General features: G+C 42.2%; 1 protein-coding gene across 1 annotated transcript in view; it reads left to right on the top strand.

Moving 5' to 3' along the window:
- CC2D2B (coiled-coil and C2 domain containing 2B) overlaps positions 1–24,415 on the top strand; it is a 119,054-nt gene that overhangs the window by 46,325 nt on the left and 48,314 nt on the right. Inside the window, exons 11-17 of the mRNA XM_090058719.1 lie at positions 971–1,103; positions 1,371–1,492; positions 2,002–2,179; positions 6,319–6,469; positions 8,212–8,344; positions 8,433–8,580; positions 20,151–20,354. Of these exons, the coding sequence (XP_089914845.1) occupies positions 971–1,103; positions 1,371–1,492; positions 2,002–2,179; positions 6,319–6,469; positions 8,212–8,344; positions 8,433–8,580; positions 20,151–20,354 (1,069 nt within the window). The remainder of the gene's footprint in view (positions 1–970; positions 1,104–1,370; positions 1,493–2,001; positions 2,180–6,318; positions 6,470–8,211; positions 8,345–8,432; positions 8,581–20,150; positions 20,355–24,415) is intronic.

Consider the following 24,415-nt stretch of genomic DNA (forward strand, 5'->3'; position numbering starts at 1 on the left):
GGAGGGAAGGAGGTGGCCTTCTTGCGGTGGCTCTTTCCCCTTGCTGCTGCTTGGCCAAGGGCCAGGTCCCGCCCCCCCTCACTGATTGGCTGAGGAAGCAGTGACCCCCCCACCCCTTATCACTGATTGGCTAAGAGGGGGCCCACCTCTCACCAAAAGGATGTCCTGTATTCTGGGGATGAGTCAGTGACCACTCTACCCTTATCTCCTCATACCTCTAACTATACTTTAAAGGATCTGGCAACACCCCATGGTGCCCTGACACCCTGTCTGAATTGCAGAACTAAATATTTTTAAAAAGATGTACTTATTAGTATTTAAAATTACTGCAAATTAACAGGAAACAAAAGTTTAAATTAACAATTAGACCCAGTTTGTAACTTTAGGAACATTTGGGTACAATAAGCTATAGAAATAGCTGAGATTGGCTGTTTGTTTCTTGAGTGATGTCCTGTTAGCCAGCTTTGGATGCAAGAGAAGTACTTTCTTTCAGCCAAGAAGGAAAATTTGGGATTATAAATTTGCAATAGAATTTTCTAAAAGAGGAGATACTAGTATACTACAGATCCGTTTTTTCCCAGCTCTCTCATCTTTTTTGATTTGGGTTAGGTAAGCTACCCCTGAGGTTTTGTGAATGATTTTTCTCTATCTGTTCTTATACATTCTTAGTAAGTGTCAAGTTCATTTTGTTATAATGAAAATTAATTTTAAGAAATTCAGTTTTTTTGAGCCTCGGTATCTTGGAGAGGTCCAGGATTTTTTTAATTTGTTCTAATCCCCCTGCAATTAAATTAGTGGCCAAGCAGTTAACTTTAAAAAGTTTGATATTGTTTGTATCTGCCCACAAGCTTCAAATGCAGATGTATTGGGAGATTGTATGTTAAAATTCCTGTTTTACCTGGTAAAATTGTAGCATTTAATACATTTTTTCTGTTTGCAAGGTTTAAATTTTTTTAAATTCATATTTCAGAGGGCTTATTAAGAAAAACAAAGGTGGTGACTATAAAGCAGAATTAGCACAAGATTTTAAAAGAGAGACAGTGCTAGTGGGAAAAGATGGTGATCACCAGGAGCATTTTTCAGAAATGTGGAGAGAACAGAAGGTAATAAAATATTAGTTATGGTATATGTCAGATCATTTTTTCACATTGGGTTTATTAGAAATGTTGCCCCTGACTTTTATAAAAGTAGTATATTTCTCCTTGCTTTCAGGATACAACAGTTATTTTCATACTGTGGAAACTGAAGGAATGTTGTATAGTGCAAATTTAGGGCAGAATTTTCAAAAGGGCCTCAGGGAATAATTTAGTTTAGACACATGAATGCAGGAAATTAACGTTTCGGCTGAACACACTCTTATTGACTTCTAGGGTCTTTTGGATTCAACTATTTCATTTGAAAGTTCAGCTGAACTTCAAGAGATAAAGGAATCTATTTTCATACCACATCTTACTCTTGCTGCAGAAGTAACACCAATGTTTAAGTGTCCCGTGTAAGTTGTAAGTACTTTCAAATGATAAAGCATCAGTCTTTGCAAAAGATTAACTTTTCTACTTGTATAGAATAATGAGTGGGTAAGTATTATTTAAATTTAACATGTTAGTATTAGTACATCATTTGATAGTAAAAAGCTTAAAAAATAGTTCATTTATGTTAAAACTGTGAAAAAGAGATTGGTTTAAAAATCAGAACCCTATAAATCTCCTATTAAAATAAAGTTTAAGGGCACCATCCTGCAAAGAAGAATGCATATATTTTACTTTATGGACTATGAAGTCATTAGAACTACTCACTGTGTATACAGTTTAGCAGAAGTGGGAATGGGGCCTAAATAATCTCCTTATTATGCAGTGAAAATTAATCTTTGGCAAAAAATATATGATTTATATTCCCTTGGCATTAACTACTATAATCAATATTGTGACTGGTAACTATTGAAATTAGATCATGGTTTGGTTTGATTATTTAGAGGTAATTAAATCCATATTCATGAATTTTTAGGCATGAACAGAAGAGAAGAACAAAAGTACAGAAGAAACAATACTTTATTAAAATATTTTATAATGAAAAGCAAGTCTCTTGTACTTCTGTGGCTCACCTCCAGCTGGATTTTAAAGTGATTTTTCAGCAAACTTTTAGTATTCAGTTATTAAATTGGCCTGAATCTCTTCGACTGGAGGTATAGTTATTTAATTTACTTCTGTGCTTTACTTCTATACCACATTTGAGACTTTCTATAACTCCCTTTAAAGTCCATGAAAAGACTTGTGTTAGAAGGTAATTATAGGTCAGTTAGCCTGCCCTAAGTCCTGGGCAAAAAAAAAGGGAAAAACTGTTGTAGAATTCAATCATTACCAAGCTAGAAATATACTAGATACCAGTCAGCATAAGCTTGTCAGAAATAGATTTAATTTATTGATGAGTTATTATGTAATACTTTAGACTCTGAGAGGCTTTATTGCTATGCAGCATTCTATTGCTGATGTTTTGTGTGGTCATGTTTAAAGCATGCATTAAGCAGATTGAGACAGTGGTCAGCCTTGTTAGCCTGAAGTCAGGCAGGAGGTAGGGCAGGGTATCATGCAAGAGCATAACTTGGGTGGAATAGGTAAGGAGATGGTGGGGAAGCGGAGTTGGAAAATAACTGTTGCTACTGCAGCCGTGCGCTTGTGCCAGTGGCATGGTGGCAGCTGGAAGTAACCGATGCCTCATGTAACACAGGTGCCTTGGGTACCTGGCTGTATTATTAAACTTTTGGTGGTATTTTAGGCCTCCTCTACATGTGCAGGTAAAGGTGTGATGGGATCTAATGTATTATTCACACAGTCATGCCTCTTGCCAGGCTACACATGCTTGGCAGGAGACACTATTGTATGGGATTACTCATTAGATCCCAGCCTGCCATATTGCCGGGATCCTGGGCTCCCTCTGCACTGGCAAGAAGCAAGGTCCCATGTGTAGGAGCCTAAGGCTCAGTGGTTTCACACTGGGCCTGGTGCATCCCTGCAGCTAATGGGGCACCCAGTTTCAGGGGAGACCCTGCTACGTGTGCAAATGAAAACTTGATGGCCACCAGCTATAAAGTTAATACACTTTTTTGGGGTCCAACTTTATAGCTGGCTGGTGCCTTTTATACCATGATGGGTACTTTGCATGTGTAGCTTGTCTTAAGGTAATTGCGCAAGTAACCAGGTAATTGCATGATACCTATAATATATAGAGGAGGCCTAAGATGCTCACTGGTTCAGAAAAGTATCACACCTGCTAGCATTTGAAGTAGGTTTTTGCTTATGACAGCTCATGCCTCTCTGAATCAGTTAGTTTAAGGGGCCATCTTGCCCTATGTTCTGCATTAAAAAGATTAAAAGCTAACTCTGGCACCTTCCACACATTACATTTAAGGCATGATTAAACAGGTAACCATGCCTTAAGTTGTGACCCAGCTACACGTTCAGCCAATTAATGGCTGGGTGATAAAACAAGCAGTAAGCTACAAAACAATTCCACAAAAAACGGAATAACTGTAGGTTTTTCTAATCCTCCATTAGCATTAACTTTGTAAGTTTTTCTAATCCATCATTAGCATTAATTGAATGTGGGGCCAAGTACTGTCCTGTGGCTGGGAGCCCCATCAACTAAGGGGCTCCCAGCCACACAGGTGCACCATCTATTGCCAGCCCACAGCTGATAAGTCTTGCAGTGGTGGCAGCTGTGTGCTTGCAGTGGGGAGCATGCTGTCCCCTTCCCCCCTGCCAAGCCACCTCAGTGGGACTCACAGAGAGGGCAACAGCAAAAGCGCTTTATCCCCTTGCACCAGTGATAAGGTGCAATAGGATCTAATGCACAATCCCACAATTGCACCTCCTGTCATGCACATATGGCATGGTAGGAGGCATGATTGTGTAGACTGTGCAGTAGATCTTACTGTGCCTTTATCTGAATGTGTAGAATGGCCCTTAATAACAGACCTCAAAAAGTAATTATCAGTGGAGAATTGTAACTGGAGAATTAGCATCAACTGGGGCTGTTTTTAGTTAAATCAGTACTAGGCCAAGTGGTGTTTAGTATTTATTAATGGTTTGCAAGTAGACTTGAAATAACCTTGTTGTCTATAATTTTTATAAGTAAAGATTGACAGAATAGCAAATAATGATAAAAAGAGGCCATTTGTACAGATTGTGTATTTCTTTGTGGCTTGAGACCGTTCATATAAAATGTTTTATCTTTTTGAGTGATTGTTATCAGCATGTACAGCCTAACTGTGGAAACTATGTGCCTCAAGCAATAACTATAGAGTGCATCCTTCCTTGTGCCTCTTGCCAATAGAAGAAAAGAACAGTGAATACATTCTCCTTCTCAGTTTCTCTCAGCTGCCTTGGCTAGGAACAGAATGCTTTTGTCAGTTTGTGCTTATGTCCTACAAATCCATTCAAAGCCTTTCTTGAAAGAAAGAAGCACTTCTTTCTTCTTCTTCTTATCATTATCATCATAATTACTGTTCTTCCTGTTACTACAGCTATCTTTAAAAAAAGGAGAAAGGAAAAACAGAGGACCGCATTTCGTTATTGTTTCTTTTGGTTGTGGTTGGCAGCCTTTGCCTCCTATTTTGTGTAGTATTTGTCATTTTAGGTTCTGCTTTCTCCCTTAGCTCTCTTCCTAGTTCTTTCCCTTTTCTTTAGGCAGAGGAATTAAGAGTATTGAAGTACCATCAGCAGAGAAGATACTGTCACTAAAGGCTCTAATCATGGCACAGTGAAATCTTAACAGTAAACAATGGTTGGAAGTTAAAGCCAGTCAAAATCAAATTATGAATTGGACACAGTTTTTAGCAGGGAGCATGATTAATTGTTGGAACACTGCAAAAGAAAGTGTTGGATTTTCCATCTGTTGATATGGTCAAATCAAGACTGTGGATATGTGTTGGGGAGAGCTATTTTATCCAGATTCAAAGTATTGTTCTTAATATACAGGGGTAGCCAGGTTAAATTGTATAGTCAGTGTGCCAGAGTAGAGGAATTAAGTGTAGATAGAAGAATTTAGATAAAGTAAAGGATCCTAAACTTTATGAATTGATGGCTTTAATGATCAGGCACTTACTGTATTCTTTTAAATTTTTAGTTCATCTTTGTATGTATAGCATACAAAAATACTTCAACAGATTTTCAGAAGTGGTTATCTAAAGAATGCCTGTAATTATGTACATGCAATCTGTGCATATACATATGTGCAAGCAGTTTACAATTTGAAATAAATATTGGCTCACTGGATAGGGTGACAGGTCTGGTACTGGGAAAATCCAGGTTTAATTCCCTCTAGTACCTTATATTATTTGTTTGCCTTGGGCATAAGATATTTAGATCTTTATGCACAAAGCTATTATGTATCCATGGGAGTTGGACATTAAAATACCTTTGTGGTCTGGACATTAGTCATTCTGGGTATTCCTGCAGAGCACAAAGCAGTGCCAGGTTGGGGTAGCTCAGGTGTCAGAAGCAAAATAGTCACATTAACTCAAATCTCTGTCTAAGCTAATCTGCTTTTTAGCAAGTTTAATTAAACCCAGTAGAGATTAGTGCTCAGTTAATATTTTTGGTTGTACATGATTTGTGCTCAGTTAACTTTTTTTGTAAAATCAATTAGGCTAGACAAATCACAGTTATATTGGTTCTGGTACCCAAGCTAGATTCTTCAGAACTAGATCAGATATCTCTGCATCACTGCATTCTGCTGTATAGGTATACCCACTGTTTCTTAGGCCTCTTCTACATGTTACAGTTATCGCACAATTAGCTGGTTAATTGTGCAATTACCTTAAAACTAGCTACACATTCAGAGAAGCTATCATACCATAAAAAGTTCCAACTATAAAGTTAGACCTCAAAAATATGTACAGACTTTATAGCTGGTTGCTATCAAACTTTAATTTTCACGTGTAGCTGGGTCTCGCCTGTGGCTGTTAGTTTTGTCACCATATGTGGCATGGCAATGATTTGTGTGGATCTTGCATTAGATCCCATTGTGCTTTTACCTGCACATGTAGAGGGGGCTTTAGTTTTTATAGGAGGGATAATAGTAATTCATTACCTCAGAGAGGTTTACAAGAATATCTGTGACAATGGCTGTGCTGAATTTAGATACTATGTAATGAAAAACTGGATCCGTGTGCATGATCTTTCTGTGTAATATTAATTTATTTTTATTTATTGTACTTTCTTGAAGTGTCAGTTTCTTCCTTGAACTTCTTCCAGAATCTCTTTGCTTGGTCTTTTCCTTTACTAACTCAACTTTTTAAATTGAAGCAGTCTTTTTTATTTTTAGATTTATGAATCTGCTAAAAGAAAAACGTTTTTGGCCAAAATATACTTACCCATTCCTGACAATATTGTACTTCAAAGAAAAGATGTATTGGAACAGGTGGAGTTTAGCTGTGATCAACAAGTTGAATCTGTAAATGGAGAAGTAGGAAGCAGTAAGTTACTTATGGTAGCATGATTTGAGGTGGGCTTGGTGGTCTTCTGGTAATATCATGCTCTCTTATGTAGGGAATTAAAATTTAAAATTATTTGAGCATGTCTACACTGTAATCCAAAAGTGTAATTTGGATCTGCATAGAGATTAGCTGCATTAGCTTTAAACTAGCTACCCTCGGATAATGGTAGCTGTCTAGCCATGACAGCATTGAGCTCAATGTAGGATAGCTTTACAAGAGTTTACCCAGGATCCTAGGTGTGTTTTACAGCCTAAGTTAAACCTTGTGTTGCACTGGTTATCTGTATCCAAGCTAGCTGCTTTAAACCCAGTTTGGATAATTTTACACAAACTGTGGTTCTGACTTTGAATTGTAGGGTAGACTTACTTTTTGAATAATGCTTCAATAAGAGTTGATAAACTACTCAGGAAGCACTAACACTTGTTGGTTCTTCCTTATTTTGAGAAGCAAGATGATGATATTTAACTATCCAGGATTTTATTGCCCTTCTCTTCTGCTGTTCCTGTTTGAGTCTTGTCTCATCCAGGACAAACATAGGATGACTATCATGTCTGTTTAAGTTAAAGGATGATATTGGCACAAGAACAAATGGGTGTAAACTCACTTTTAGTAAACTAAGCCTGGATGTTAGAAGGTTTTTAATCATCCAAGGAGTGTGGTTTTGGAACAGTTTAATAGGCATGCTAGGAGCAAAGACTGAACTGGTCTGAAAATGGAGATTTTATTGAAGTTATTTGTTGGGGCTTGTAGGGGTTTGAAGTTATTGAGATTTCTTCCAGTCCTATATTCCTATAAAAAAAACTTATCTCAGAGCAGTGAAACAGTATCTGAAGCTATTTTCAGGAATTGTGAAAGACAAAACCAGTCTGCTCAGATTCTCTAAATGGCAGGTAGAAGATCTGTGAAGGCCAAGGCTCTCTCTGAAGCAACAGCAGTGAAAGATGAATCAGCACTTACACCTCACCTGGTGGGAAGAGATTGTTTCTGACTATCCTTGGATGTTGAGGGAAGAGGTGCTTTAAGATTTTTACAAAAAAAGGATTTTAATAAGCCTTCATGCCATTTTCCCTGGCTCATAAAGTACCCAAGTACTTCTTATTTACTAAATCTTTTCAGAAGCCTTTCAATTTTTCTGAGATTTCCTAAAAAAGATTGTTCATGTTTTTGTGTGCAGTTATTCTTTTCTTAAAGAAGAAGAAAAAAGTGTCTTCTGATGCAGAATTTGAACGTGAAATCAAGGAACACTTAAGCAATATAGCTAAAGGATAAGGAATAGGGTCGTCCCCCTCCCCAAAGAATCTCCCTTAAGTCTCTGATCTGCTGGAGTGAGGGGCAGACTGCTGCACTTCTATTGGCATTGTCAGGAACTTTTTGCTACATCTGCTTAAAGACTGTGCACACTCCCAGAAAATATGGGTGATGAGTGCTTTCCTCCTCTAGTCCTCAATTCATGAAAGCATCCTCCTCATTTAGGAAATAACTTAAGCAAATGCAATCTTGACTTGGGAATGTAAAGCACCATCCTGGGGAATGTAAAATACATTTTAATTAAGATGGGCAAGCCTTTAACAGTGGATGATAGGGTTGCAGATTGTGTGTGGGGGCATCTGTTTTGCTGAAGGTCACAGCTTTCCAAAATTTGGGAAATGTTGAACTAAAAAACTTTTTAAATTTAACAGCTCTTGGATTTGTACTTCCTTTCAAAAACTTTAAATTTACAGATGTACCATTTCTTCTCAATGAAAATGAAGAACTGTATCCTGTGATGTCTGGAAAACTAATGTATTCCTTATCCTGGACAGTTGATGAAGGAAATATTCCATTAGCGTCTATACCTCAGCCAATAAACTCTGCTTCTTACAGGTAATAATAAAACTTAGATATCTAGAAGACTGTCAGAAAAGAAATAAAATTAAAATTCACCAATTAATGCTGAATGGTTTTATTGTAGAGTACCGAGAAATATAGATGAAGAAATAGCTACTGGAATTTTGTGGTTCACTGACACACAGAAACTTACTGAATGGGCCAAGAAAGTCAAGATTGATCCCAATGATCCTGAATATTCAAATTTGATGGACTTCATTTTGGTAACATTTAGCAGGTTTTAGTGTTAGCAAGTTGATCTTGTAGAACAACTGTGTATAATCTTAATTGTGTTAGAGGAATTCTAAATACTGACTACTAATACATTTTCCCATGAAATCTTTGGTTCCAGGATTATGAATAACATAGGACTGAATTATGAGATTAATTCTGATCAAAGTTTTTGAAAATGTCAAAATACACAAGAGAAAATCTTGAGTTGGTGTAGTACATTAAGCCCCAAGATAGAATTGTAGACTCCTAATTCTAATTTTAGTTTCTATTTTAATTTTTAATATTTGAGTCAGAGACAATCCTTCTCTTTCCCTTCTTTTAACCTCCCCTTCTTTTTTTATCTTTCATTAATTTATATCTCTTGTTTAGGAACCATTCTGGTCATTCTTCCTTTTGGTGTAATTCATGACATTTTGAATTACTGCTTGATTGATATATTGCAGTCATCTTGTACCATAAACTATATTTATTTTTCTGTTCAAGTCTCTGTCATTGCAGTCATTATTTAGACATGAGAAAATATGTGGATGAGGCAAAATTCAGTGATGGGGATCCCTTTCCCTTTCATCATCCAGTCTTTGGATCTTGGGAATTTAAGAAAAAGGTAACTTTGATTGCTTACAGATGTTAAAAAATACATATTTTTAAAAAATGGCACTTAACTCGTGCTTCACTGCCACAGGCCACATTTAAACTCTGCACACTTCCACACTGAGCCCAGTGCATGCCCAAAAGAAGCAGTGCGTTAATTGGACCTGGCTTGCCCAATGTCTGTATAGATCGGGTGCTTTTAGTGGGGCTTTTTCGGCACTTATTTAATAGCCGATTGAATCTGTTTTAGATAAAAGTGCCAAAAAGGCCGCTGAAGTGCCTGATTATACAGATGTTGCAGAGCCAGGTTGAACTAAAACTCTGCTTCTTCCAGTAAAATGTGGTATTCTTTTGTTTTTGGGGTTTTTTTTATGTCTGTAAGCAGCCTTTTGCCTGGAGATGTAATTAGCTGTGTTAGTCAGAAGTGGGGAGGCAGGATGGCTATTGGAGTTAGGCTACTTTTGAAAGACGACCACCTTCCAGAGAGGGGCTCTGTATAACTTTTGTTTTCCACAAGGGTAACAAGTCACAAAATGTAAGATTTTCTCTCCAACTTTTGGACCAGTGTACAGGAGTATGACACTGTACACAGGAGAGCCAGGTTTAATGACCCCCTTCCAGTCATGTGTCATTCATCAAGCCAGCAGGTGATGGTGAACACATCCAATGCTGGGGGTGGGGGTGGCGGGGCATGGGATGTGGGTGTGGCAGCTCTGGGAGTGGAGGCTATGCCCTGCTGCCACTTGCCCAGCTGTGGGGGTGGGAATGCATGCACAGCTTGTTCCGAGCAGAAGATGGCAAACGACGGCAGGGCATAGTCCCCACTTCCCACACTGCTGTGCCCATAACCTTTGTCCCTGCCCTGACTAGGCAAGTGTCAGCAGGGCATAGCCCTCGTTCCCAGCACTTCTGTGCCCGCATCCCATGTGCCCCTGCCGCAGGTGGGCAAGTGGCAGGCTATGCCCTGCTGCTGCTTCCCCAGCCAGGGTTGAGGGGTGTGATGCAGGCACAGGTCACTCCAGGTGGAAGGGGGCAAGCAGCAGTAGAGCGTAGCCCCGGCTCCCAGCGTTGCTGTGCCTGCATCCCATGCTGCTCTGCCCCTCTCCCCAAGTCCTGCACCCTGCCTCCCCCCCCGCCCCAGCTGGGCAGCTTGTCCCAGCCCCAGTCCCAATTTCTCTCTTGTTGTGGGGGCATTGATCTGCCTCCCCAACACCCCTTCCTACCCCCCTCCACCCAACACAACAGACTTACCAGCTGGAGGCAGCTGCGTCCAGCATGGTAAGGACTGCTGCCTGTTTAGTCTATGGCTGAATTTTTGAAGTGGCACGAATCTTTTCCAAATCAATTTGGAGGCTTCCAATTCGATTTGGACCTTTTCATTGGTCTCCTGATTTGATTTGTATTCAGAGATTTGACTGGCGAATCGGGCCGAATCTCCTCCTAATTGAATCAGCTACCAAAGCTTTGCACTGCCCTAGTAGATTCCTCCTCTTTTTGGGTCTCTTCTGCATAAGCAGCTGCAGCCTTCTGCCCCACTAACCCTCCTTCATGCTGAGCTTCAGCCTCATTCTCCCATAGTATCTTTGTCAATAATTTGGGGAACCCCAGGGCCAACAGCACCCTGTACGTGAGTCCCTTTGTATATGGCTCAACCAGTGCCATGCATCCCTAAAGGGATATGCTACCTTTTTGGGGCACTCACCTGCCATGACTTGATGGTAATAATTGGAGAATTCTCTCCCTGAGAAGGAAAGAACTGGCTCTGCCAGCAGGACTGTGTCCAATAATCCAGAATAGTCAGTTATGGTCTGTAAAGGAACCTTACAGGCCTTACAGGGGGTTCCTCCAACCCCACCACTCCTGTCACAGTCCTCCAGGTTTAAGTACAGGCTCTGCTGTTCAGATGTCACAGCTAGGAGCAGCTCTCAGTAGGTTCCTGTATGATTCCCAGGAAGCCTCTGCAGTCCATTAGAAACAAAAATGCAAAAATATGGTCAGGGGTATTCCTCACCCCTGGACTCCATTGCTCTCCAATGCAGGGTTTTCCCTCTCACTATTGGTTGTGTCCTTTTGGGCTCTCCGCCTTGCATTCCCAGCCTATCAATGCTGGTTTCTGGTCCCTTGTTGAAGCTCATCTGTCCTGTATTGAGGGGTGACACCTGGGCTGAATTAACATTAAGTGACTCCTCCCCTGAGGTTGTAAACAATCTGGGCTGTTCCAGCCCCGTCTTAGTGTTTCCAAATAAGGCTTTCTCTTCCCAGGGGTTCTGTTTCTAAGTGGGAACCTTAAGGGGACCAGACCATCTCTGTGTTCTCCTGGAGCTCTCTGCAACACAGGCTTTCCCTGCTGAGATACTTCTCCCCCCACTTGAGAGCGCTCTGTAGGTAAGTGTTTAGTCCTTTCCACACCCCCAGACCTATCTAGAGGCTTCTTCTGTTTGCTGCCTCTGAACAGGGTCTGCAGTTGCCCTGTTTCAACCACTCCTGTGTCTTGCCCCTTTACTGTTGGGGCTGCTTGACTTCTAGATACTAAGGGGAAAGGAGCGAGCGTAGATTTTCCTCCTCCCACTCCCCATACTCTTCTACACACCCCAACAACACTGGATAAAGCTGTCTAGAGGCCACACACACTTGCAGAGTATGTATATGCCATGCTACCATCAGTTGCACAGGAATGCTGGTATATTTATTTGCCTCCCTGTGACGGAAAACCAGGGTATGAGGTTCAACTTTCTTTCTTCTTGTTTCAGGCACCAGTCCTTGTCTAATGAGTGTCTGCTTGCAGTCTGAGTGTACCAGAGCCATCACTGCTTTCCCTTCTGCTTCCACATTCACTATAAGCTGTGGAATGTGTTCTACCCACTTCTCTATGCATTATAGACCCACAGCTGCACTCCATATCTTCCACCCCGGAGTTTTCTATTTTATTGCTTGACGTCGCCACTGGACTTTCCGTGATAAATCTTGGCTTGCCACCGCAATAGTAGCTTAATGCCTGCATTGGAAATGAGCCTGTCCACTATTGCCAGGCATAGTTGACTTTTCTCTTGGGGCCTCTTTGCTCTCTTGCTGAGCCTCGGCCTTCCCCTGGCTTCCTTTGTTCCATGCTTGTGCTCAGGCTGGGCCTGTTTTTTTGGCTGCCACAAAAAACCTCAGCCAGTCTCACTGCTTTGTTGAGGGTTTGGGGATGATGGTGCCTCACCCAGTCCCTGATTTACTGTTCCAGATCTCATGTAAACTGTTCCAAGACAGTTTGTCCCAGAATCTCCTCGGGTGATTTTTCTGCAGGAAGGAGCCACTTGGCTGCCTTGTCTAGGTACTGGTCCCACCTGAGAGGCATAAAGATCCCAGGTCCTTTCTTGGCTCAAAACCCGTGCCTGTGAGTCTCTTCAGAAACCTCTAAGCATCTCAGAATGGCTTCCTTTTTCATTTTTGTACTCTCTCATCTCTGCTCAAGGCGATGCCCAATAGGCTTCTTGAGCTTCCCATACCAGTAACATCTCCAGCCACAACGCCCATATTTATTTGTCCCCTTGGGCAGGAAGGGCTGCCCTCTCAAAGGCTTCTATAAATGCCTTAGGCTCATCTTTGGTCATGTGCTCTGGAACAACCTGAGGGTCTCTGTACCTAGGGTGAGTATATTAGAAAACCAGAAGGCACTTACAACTACTAGAGTCTGTAAGGTTTCAGTCTGCTGCAACTGCCTGTGCATTATTTCCTCCATCCTGGTCTCTCTCTTCTGAGCCTACTTATACTGCCACTTATATTGTTCATTGGTAGTAGCCTGCTGTTTGTCCAACAGCCCCATTAGTTGCTCCATCTCCATGTTGCAGCTCTAGTCCCCAACAGTTGTCTCAGGCTACTCCTATTGGTCCCCCTACTAGACTGTTTGCCCTTATTTGGCCCAAAGGTTCTTCCTCTAAGATAGTGTTGGCACTGGATTTGGACCTGGCCCCTATACTTTTGTTCCAGGTGAGCACAGCCCTCAGACTGACCACAACACCTGCCAGTTGATAATAGGCGAATTTATTGTTACAGAGTGATAAAAAAGCAACAATACAAACAATCAAGCAATTCTATATCTACCAGTCCTAGGGCTGTCAGAGTCAAAGTACATCTGGTCAGGATGCAAGCTCCACTCTGAGGCTCTTTCTCTTAGATGGCAACAGTCTGGAGGTGGGATGCCAAAGGACCCCCGGCAGTGTATGGGACAGGCTACTGGTATGCCCTTGGCCCTTGGTTCTCTTGGAGACCCTTTCTGGGGGACAGGGATGGGGATTCCTTTCAGGGAGCAAGATGGGGAGGGACAGGGAGGAAGAGAAGGAGGGATGGCTGGGTCTCTGCTTTTGTATTCTCCGTCTCCCTTGATGACTCCTGATGACTCTTCATCCATGGCTATCTCTGGTTGACTGTCTCTCTGTGGTCACACATCCATATAGCCTTCTGGGCCTTCTTCTAATTTGGTTTGTTCCCCCAAAACTGGGACTCGCCCTGCCCCCCCCCCCCCCGCCTACCCCCCGAGGCCTTGTAGCTGGTGTCACTTATTTTGTGTTATGGGACAGTATGGAACCTACTTCCTCAGTTCCCAGGCTGTGTGTCCTTGTTGTGTTAAACAACCTGTCTGATTTGAAGGCTATGATATCATGTTATGGCATGGCCCCCTCAATTCTCAGGCTGTGTCCATCTGTTGGCCTTGTTGTGCTAGACAGCCCATCTGATTCCAGGGCTATGTGAAACTCTGTATGTGAAACCCAGGCCCTTTAGAAATCCAATTAACCACTAATCTTGAACCCTTATAATACATATAGCCATACCTATAAGCCAATTCCGTAAAAACAGACCTTTAAATACCATTTCTAAGCCAACAATAGGTATTGATGGGGTGGATCCCACAGCACATTAGCACTGCCACACAGGCTCAAACACTGAACTTTTCCTGCCTAGTGATGGTTCCTTCCATCTCCACTGCAGTTTGGAGTCCATTTTCCTTGGGCAGCCTGGTTTATGAGCTCCCTCAAGCTTTGCCTCCTCTGGCTGGCAAGGCCAAACTCCTTCCCCTGCTGCTCCCCCAGCCTGCTCAGGGACTGGGTCTGTCTTCTCCAACCCAGCCTCCCTCTGGTCATGTGATTGTCCCTTCTGTCCTCTCCTAGAGGCTGGGTGTAGCTAGTTACCTCATTAGCTGTCTAACCCAAGCCCTCCTAATAATAGGGTAGAGGTTCCCTGTTAAACCACGTAGACTTGTTCATATATCTGTGGATCTTGATAGACCACTCACCTAAGTCAGACATGATTATATAGCACCCAGATACATATAATAGCTCTTTGACTGCCATTTCCCAGTATTACAAAGGGGTTAACCTGTGGAGTCAAGAAAGAAGCAACACAAATTTAAACAGGGTAACTGAGTTGCACAATAGTCCATGCAAATGATGACGTTTTCCATGTTCTGCCAGCAGGCATATTATAATAGATTTCTATGGGCCAAGGCAGTTTTGTCTAATTTTCTGCAGGTATTCAGTCAACTTCCCTCCTTCCTTCTCTATGAGAACTAGGGTTCAGATACTACACTAGGCACCAATCATTGCACTTGATGGGTTTGCTGGTTAGATGACCAGCAGTAAGAGAGATTTGCTGTCAACAGGCTCAAGAGAATCTTGTACAGTGCAGTAGACATTCCACCTAGAAAGCCCTACTCTTCAGAAAGGCTTTGCCATGTGGGCAGCAAAAACTAACATGAAGTACCTGGTAAAAGTCCTGATTCTGAAGTTTTTGGACTTTAATATTACCCCTGAGACTGGCTTATACATCGCAGCAACATCACCATCACCATATTGTTCAGTCACATTTCACCTTCTCACACCTTATAGTCTTGGTTATTGTGACAGGGGGGCCTTCCCAGGGCTAGATCATGAATTAGCCAGCCCACCCATCTAGGGAAGTCTGCCCTGTCTTTTCTGCCATGACTTGAATGGTTCCATAGTATATTAAGTGGGAGGCTACCCATTCACTACCCTGATGCCAGGGGGTACTATCCACAGCTCCAAACCTTTCCTACATTGTGGCCCATGCCTCACAGAAGGCATCTGGATTGGTATTGCTCCCCAGTTTCAGGCTGGAACTAACTCATTCCACTCCTACACACACACTCATTCTACCCCCCTCTCACAGGGGCCTCTTGCACTCACCCCCCTCTCACAAGGGGCTCTTGCATAACACCAAGCACTGGGCCACTCTCTACTGCCCTGCTCCTTTGAGTGAGCCTCTTGGGTCTTCAGGCTTTACTACTCACTCTCTGGCATGACACATGCAGCACCTTTGGTTCACCTGAGCTCCCCTACTCTATGTGGCCTTGACCTTGTGCCATTCAGTGGTTACTGGTGCTGGCCAATATTGCTCCACCAGAAATTTGCCATGACCAAGCTACATACAGAGAGGTCATTTGCATGAATGACAACCTAGCCCTCCTCATCTATAAAGATTTAAACCTCCCAGCTCACCACATGGTCTCCCAGAAACCTTTGTGGATGTGTATACAAGCTCTTGCAGTACATGATAATGCAGCAGTTTGGAGGAAAGTGTGGAATGAAACCACTATTTGGAATAAACATCTCATTTCTGACCCCAACAATAAAACCTCCTGGTTTTGACCTCCTGTGAAAAACATGGGATCCAAACTGAGCATGGCTGCTGTTGTCACTTGATGCACAGATGGTATATTAGGAGTTCTGCAGAATGTAACTGTAGCAACCCTGATTAAACTATGGACCACATAACACTCTGGCCTCTATACAAATTTGATGGTGACACTGCAGAGATGCATTCCCTTTCCTCAAGAGCATTAGACTGCTTAACTAACCTTGAACTGGACTTATAATCGATGCTCAAGGTCGGCCATACGAAAGAAAAATGTTGTTCTTTGGCAGCTCATGAAATCTCCTTTCCAACAAGATAGTCATTTTAGCTGCCATCACGGGCATGGCAACTTTCCATGCTGATATACTAGGGGATTACCATACACATCTGTTTATAGAGGCAAGGTAGGATGAAATTGCTTCACCAATTTATAGCCAAGGTAATCTGAGAAGTTCATCAGAATCACTGCTTACCTTTCTTGTCTTTGTCCTGAACTCACATTATTTTCTGACAGAAAAGAAGCTTCATACTCCTGGATATCTTCAGAGTCTAACCCCTTCAACAGAACTAAAGCTTTCAGGCTGTTTTCCCATCTCTTTTTTTCCTCTGTGCTTAATGCACTGAAAGGTTAACTGATTTTATTTTTGCAGTGGATCAAACAATATGTTTCTCATGCTATAAGCTGACTGGTTGATTGGCAAGCATTTTCCTTTGGCTGGTAAGGCAAGCTCCACTGAGACATAGATGATGTTTCTGGCACATTTTGAAGCAGGCTGATCTCTGAGCTCTGCAAGAGGGCCATGTGGAATAATTTACTAATCTTTGTTAAACATTATGCATTTTAGATGGTACTTGAAGTAGCCACCATATACATGGGCGACTGGTCCCTCCTGAGTCTGGGGGGGGCACTTGTGGATACCACCAGTGGAGTTGGCGGTGGGGACACCCACAGGTGGTGATGGTGGTGAGGACGACCCTGTCGGGGTGGGGGGGAGGAGGCATGTGCCCCCTGTACCCCTGCCTACAAGTTGCCTATGACATATATCTAGTAGTACTATGATCTTGGTTTGATACACCTAAGCCTCCATCCCCAGAGTTTCAAGAGAAGATTGCTTGTCAATCGCTTATTGTGGGATTCACATGGATGTATCATAAAAAAAAATGATTTACCTACTTTGCATTAACTGGTTCTTTGCAATGTCCTCATGGATCCCATTACCTTCCTGCCAACCTTCATTTTTAGAGTTCTTAGCAGCATAGGCTTCTGAATAGCAAGGGAACAGAGGCTGTCACGGTTACCAGTGGCAACATGTAGGGGGTGCATGTTCACCCCCTGAAAATGCTGGTGTACCCCATCAGCCAGCATTCCCAGGCAGGGGGGCAGGCAAGAGCGCTGGTGCCACCCCTCTCACCCATAAGTCACCCGGGATCAGCCACTGGGGGACTCCCCTTGGTCTGGCCGCTGGGGAGGCAAGTGCCCCCCTGACTCGAGGCATTAGTTGCCCATGACAGTTACTGCAGCCTTTATGTCCTTGCATGTATCTAGTCTCTCATATATGTAACATATGTGCATCTACAGTGAAGAAGGCTAACTTTATTATGAAGATTAATAATCTTGAAGAACTACAGTTACCTTGAAGGCCAGTTATACTTGTTATACTTGCATGTCATATGTTTCTGGAGAAATGTATCATCCTAGTTCTCTAAAAGAAAGTCCAAGCCCAAGACTTCCAAGCCTATCAGCATGTTTCCTCAGAACGAAAAAGACATTGTTGAGGAGCTGTTCACATCTTTCACTAGCTAGGTAGAAGGTACTGTTGTGTCTGCAATATTGGTTAGGGTCATCGCTTAAATGAGACATTTTCAGCCCCATGATACAGGATTTACAAAAATAATTATTTATTTTAACCATCATGATTTGTTTATCAGTTGTACTAATCTGATGAGGTGATTTAAGACATTATTCTTAAACCACTGATCCGTTGAATCAAATCTCACTTTTGACTACTGTAGATTTGATATTTGCACTGTTTCATTATTAATCATAATAGTGCAATTATAAAGTCTAACTCTAGTTATCTGTTTAATTTTATATTTTCTTTCTTATTCTTTTGAATAAAAATATATTAAAATGTACACAAAATTAGTTCATTCTTTCAGTTTGCAATATGAACGAGGAATTCCAAAAACAGAGACAGCTTGACTCAGGTATTTCACAGCCCCTTGATCATTTTTCTAAATTAAAAACTTTGCACCACAGACTTCGGAATAAACTCATTGGATATTTTTAATTAAAAAAACAATTGGTTAAAATCTATTCTTATTCGGTAAAATCCAGATCATCTACACCTGTGTGATTCAAATCTACTTAATTCACAGCAGGTTGCTGATTTGAAGAAGAAGCTGTTCAGCTGTTTATCACAGTTTATTTCAAAGGGCAATATTTCTCCAATCAGCTAGATTTTATTAACAGTCCTGCTATCAGAGAACTGGTGTCTTTTGTAATGAAAAGCTATAGCAAACATTTAGAGCCCCTCTTCCATCCCATGCAGCTATTTGCTGTGGGTTTTATATACCCCCAGACATTTCACAAGCCCTCATTTTCATGGAGAGGATGGCAGAGGGAAGATTTTGAATGTAACTCAGCAAAATATCTGGGTTCTATTGTACCCATATAACTCCAGTGAAATTGATATCATTTTGCAGGTGAAAGGAACAGCACAACTTGGTGAAAGTATTTTCAGAAAAACATTTCATTTAAGTTTCTCAAACCATATACTAAGTACATTTTAAAACAAAACAACAAAAAGTAAACATGAACCCAAGAATCCAAGTGTTTCCTTAATCTAAAAAAACAATTCCTACAGCAGAAATGTGAGCATGAATATATATCATAAAATCTTCTAGTGAGAAAGTTTTTCCTAATACCTAACCTAAACTTCCTTTGCTGCAACTTGAGACTGATGTACTGTAATTACCAGTCTGATGTACTGTAATTACACTCAACCAGACTCTAGCATCATGTGTATCAGTATCCCTGTGCTGAAAAATGGCAGCAGGGGTGGTTTAATTAAAGCTCATTGAAGTGCTCCCACTGCCATTTTTCAGTGCGGGGACACTGATGCACATGACACTCCAGGCACTTTAATGATCCAGCCAGTTTTCTATCCACCTTACAAGGCATTCATCTAACCCGTACTTCCTTAGCTTACTTAAAAGATTGTTGTGGGAGACCATATCAAAAGTCTTGCTAAAGTCAAGGTATCACATCCACTGCTCTTCCCACATCTACAGAGCCGTTCATTTCAACATAGAAGGCAATCACCTTGGTCAGACATAACTTGCTCTTGGTGAATCCTTGCTGACTTCTTAATCACCTTCTCCTCCAAGTGCTTAGAAATGGATTCCTTGAGGACCTGCTTCATGATTTTTGTAGGGACTGAGATGAGGCTGGCCACTCTGTAGCTCTTTGGATCCTTCTTCCTCCCTTTCTCAAAGATGGGCACTATATTTTCCCCTTTCCAATCCTCTGGGACCTCTCCCAACAATCATGGGTTTTCAAAGATGATGGTCAGTGGCTATGCAATCACACCAGCCAACTCCCTCAGCATCCTGTCTGGCCCAATGGACTTGTACACATCCAGCTTTTCTAAATAGTCCTTAACCTGTTTTTCTTGCCACTGTTGGCTGCTCACCTCCTCCCCAAACTGTGCTGCTGGGTGCAGTAGTCTAGGAGCTGACCTTGCCTGTGAAGAATGAGATTAAAAAGGCATTGAGTACTTCAGCCTTTTCTGCATCCTCTGTCACTAGGTTGCTTTCCTCATTTAGTAAAGAACTCACGCTTCCCCTGATCCTCCTCTTGTTGCTGACATACTTGTAAAAACCCTTCTTGTTAACCTTCATGTGCCTTGCTAGCTGTAACTCCAGGTGTGCTTTGGCCTTCCTGATTTCATCCTTACATGCCCAAGCAATGCACTTGGACTCCTCCCTAGTTGTTTGTCCAAGTTTCTTACTGTATAAGCTTACTGAAGAGTTCCCTGCTCAGCCAAGCTGTTCTTCTGCTAAACTTGTTATAGTGTATAGCACCTTATAGTCTGTACTTAGTCTATAATGTGCAAATCTACCTTGCCTTCTGCCTGACTTGAGACTCATATGGCTAACTACGTATCTCTAGTTTTACAGATGATTTGTTCAAATTTTGAGGAAATGTGCATAATACCTTTTGGCTTTTGTATCAAACCAGTGCAGTTTCATTAATAAACTAACATAAAAACTTAAGAAAAAACTTTCAAACAAATTGAAAATAATCCAGTCTTGCTTTTACATTTTCTCACAGTATACTAGATCCAAGGAAGAAACTCTTCCAAAATATTTTCGTCTTGAACAGCTGCAAAAAGAATTTAACTTTGTTACTGAAGACGAGATTAAAAATTGTAAACGTTTCCAGCTGTTGCAACTTAGGAACTCAGGGCAACTAGATTCCTGCTATTGTTGGCAGATACCTCTGTTTGATAGAGAAATACCAGATACAGTCTTCCAGGTAATGAATATTTCTGCTATGATTTTTGTTTCAAGTTATATGATAAACAGTATGGATATTAATTTTTCCTTATTTTTTCACAATACCTGAATCCAAAGTTCTTGTTATTATACGATGTCATGTGGAATTAATCATGTGGAAACATGTAATATATCATGTGACAATCTCCAGATTGATGTCCTTACTCATAATAAATAATATTTTAGGCCAGGTACAGACTTTATGCTTTTATTGGTATAAGTGATTGGAAACAAGTCCGATTCCTGTAACAGAACAAAAGTTTGGGACACAGAATAGGTCTATATCCATAACAGCAGAAGTTTGGCACACATAGACACACGTTTAAAAATGACAGAGCTGGTCTAAGATTTCTGCACTCCCCACTAAAGGGCGAATGCATGTTCTGTTTGCTACTGATCTAAACTATGTCCCTTACAGAAAACCGCATAACTTGGATCATTTCCACCTTGGGCTTTTTGAATGTTACTACTCAAATAGTTCTACTGAAATCAGGGCTTCTACTTGTGGAGTAAAGAGCTAATCAGGGTGCATAAATGCATCAGGACAAAGGATATACCTATATACCAAAATGCAGTGCTATGTACAGATACACACATTAGCACTGAATGACCTAAATCAGGTACCTGAAACTTTATAGCAGTGTTTGCCAGGTGCTTTGCTTTGATGAGAGGCAAAATATTTTAACTCAGATTGAGCACCACAGTAACACATTTGTATGTCTTCTGATATCTGAGATACCTTGTTCAAAATTAAAGTAGATGTTGTGTTTTTGCTGAACGCAGTGCTATAGCTGTGTTAGATATGCTCTGAATGTGCCTGCTGGGTCATGTACCTCAGGTGACATAGGCAACTCATCTAATTTCTGGATGCAAATGGGATTTAGGTATCATCTAGGTGCCTTGTGGCTCAGACTAGGGTATATCTATGCATGTGCAGCAGGAAGAACTGCATGTACCCAGAAAACTTTCAGTTCTAAAAAAGGAGTACTTGCAAGGTTAGGCCACCTTGGAACAGGATTTATTTTTAATATTGAAATTTTGCACATAGGCCCCTAAGTCCTCATTTAGTAAAGAGCCCATAAAGGATCTGGCCCTTCCTTTCCTTCCCTTTTTCTGATATTAAATGAATTCTGGTAGTAAATAAGGATCAAGAGCTTGACCAGGAGTTCACCAGGGAACTGGCTGAGGCTGCACACTCCTGGTGCATGATTGTCATGGGAGACTTCAACTACCCAGACATCTCATGGGAAAAGCACTCGGCCAAATCTGAGCAGTTGCAAAGCTTTCTCTCGTATGTCGATAAGCTCTACCTGATGTAAGAAGTCAATGGGCCGACAAGAGGTAAAGCGCTGCTCGACTTGGTTCTGGCAATGGGGGATGACCTAATCAGGGACCTAATGATTGAAGGGAAGTTGGGTGATAGTCACCATGAGCTGATCACTTTCACCAGCCGCTGTTAAGCTGGCAAGACAGTTAGAGATACAGAAGTCCTTGACTTCAGGAAAGCTGATTTTGACATGCTCAGGAGGCTTGTCAGGGAGGCCCCAAGGGGGAGGGGAGCTCAGGACTAGTGGTTGCTCCTCAAAGGAGCGATCCTGGATGCACAAGCAAAGTCTATCCCATCTCAGAGGAAAGGCAGAAAAAGGGCACAGCAGCCCCCTCGGCTCTCCAGGGAACTAGTGGACTTCCTGCATCTAAAAAGAAAGACTTACAAAGGATGGAGGACTGGATCCACCTCCAAGGAGGTACTCTACACTGGTCCGGACCTGCAGGGAGTGAATCAGGAAAGCCAAGGCTGTGACGGAACTCCAATTAGCTACAAGTATCAAGGACAATAAAAAGTCCTTTTTTAGATATGTGGGGAGCTGGAGGAAAAGCAAGGGCAACATTGGACCCCTGCTAGATCAGATGGGACAACTGACAACCGATGTCCAGGAAAAAGCCAACTTGCTAAATGGGTACTTTGCATCGGTATTTCATCAGTCCCGTGGGACACTCCTGCCCATTACAGGACAGGGGGCCCAAGTGAGGGTGATTCCTTACCCTCCATCAATGCTAATCTCGTGAAGGAATACCTTGAGAGGCTGGACACGCTGCAGTTTACACCCCAGGGTACTCAAGGAGCTGGCTAGCATCATACCTCAGCTCCTGGCACAGATCTTCGAGAACTCCTGGTGCTCTGGTGAGGTGCCGAAGAGTGGAAGAAGGCCAATGTGGTGCTTATTTTCAAGAAAGGAAGGGAAGTGGATCCAGCAAACTATAGGCCCATCAGCCTGACCTTTATCCCGGGGAAGGTCTTAGAAAAGATTATCAAAGAGGCCATTCTTAATAGAATGGCTGATAGCAACCTCCTGACGGATAGCCAGCATGGGTTTGTTGTGGGTAGGTCTTGCTTGACCAATCTTATTTCCTTCTACGGCCAGGTGACCTATCACCTGGACAAGGGAGAAGAGATTGATGTTGTATGTCTTGACTTTAAAAAAGCCTTCGATCTGGTATCCCATGATCTCCTGTTAGCAAAACTGGCTAACTGTGGCCTAGGCCTCACCACGATCCACTGGCTGGGGAATTGGCTCTGTGGTAGGCTCCAGGGTTGATGGAAGTCAATCATCATGGTGTCCTGTGACCAGTGGGGTCCCCTAAGGCTCTGTCCTTGGCCTATACTATTTAACATCTTCATTAATGATGTGGACATTGGTATCAGAAGTGGACTGGCCAAGTTTGCCAACGACATCAAACTCTGGGGTAAAGAATCCACGCCTGAGGACAGGATCCTGGCTGACCTTGACAGGGTGAGGAAATGGGCAGAAGAGAACCTGATGGTGTTTAACACTGAAAAATGCAAGGTTCTCCACCTTGGGAAGAAAGACCTGCAGCATCCTTATATGCTCAGCAGTGCTACGCTGGCTAGCATTGTGAATGAACGGGACTTGGGGATCATGACTAACCAGAAGATGAATGTGAGCCTTCAATGTGATACTGCTGCTAGTAAAGCAAGCAAAATGCTGGCTTGCATCCACAGATGCTTCTCATGCAAATCCCAGGACATCATTCTCCCATTGTACTCAGCCTTGGTGAGGCCGCAGCTGGAGTACTGCGTCCAGTTTTGGACTCCACAATTTAAAATGGATATGGAGAAGCTTGAGAGGGTGCAGAGGAGAGCCACGCACATGATCAGAGGTCAGGAAAACAGACCTTATGAAGAGAGGCTGAGAGCCATGGGACTCTTCAGCCTGAAAAAGCGCAGGCTCAGAGGTGATCTGGTGGCCACCTATAAGTTTATCAGGGGTTCTTACCAGGATCTGGGGGAACATCTGTTCACCAGAGCGCCCCAAGAGATGACAAGGTTGAACAGTCACAAACTCCGCCATGACCATTTCAGGCTGGAGATAAGGAAAAACTTCCTCACTGTCCGAGCCCCCAAGGTTTGGAATAGATTGCTGCCGGAGGTAGTTCAAGCACCTGTTTTGAACTCCTTCAAGGGACAACTGGATGTTTATCTTGCTGGGATCCTATGATCCCTGCTGACGTCCTGCCTGTGGGGCAGGGGGCTGGACTCAATGATTTTCCAAGGTCCCTTCCAGCCCTAATGGTTATGAAAGTCTATGAAATCTATACGTTCTGGGTTCTCCATTGAATTTCCGATGCAATACAGAACTTGTTTTTATATTCAATAACAAAAAGGGGAGGGAAGAAATGGCCAGATCCAAAGAAGGATTTATTGGCCTATGTGCAAAATACTGCCTGGTTTAGCAGTCTTCTCTTGCTGTTTTCTAGAAAAACATGTAAGTAGGCATATTATAGAGGGAATGGGATGTGTGTTAAAGACAATGACCACAGGATGAAAACTGTAATAAAAAAATTGCATCATTGATAATATCCAGCTGTTCATGTCTTTTGAAACCTTTAATTGGCTTTTCACATTCACCTTCTTTTTACACGTTTTCCTAAAGCAAATTTGTGGCTTCATCTACAGAACTAGTCTGAGGAAAATTCTTAAAAAAACAACCCCAACTGTTTTATCTTCCTTCGTCACTTGGA

The sequence above is a fragment of the Crocodylus siamensis genome, chromosome 7, assembly GCF_052110815.1.
Source record: "Crocodylus siamensis isolate JL-2025a chromosome 7, ASM5211081v1, whole genome shotgun sequence".
In the NCBI taxonomy this organism is placed as follows: domain Eukaryota; kingdom Metazoa; phylum Chordata; order Crocodylia; family Crocodylidae; genus Crocodylus; species Crocodylus siamensis.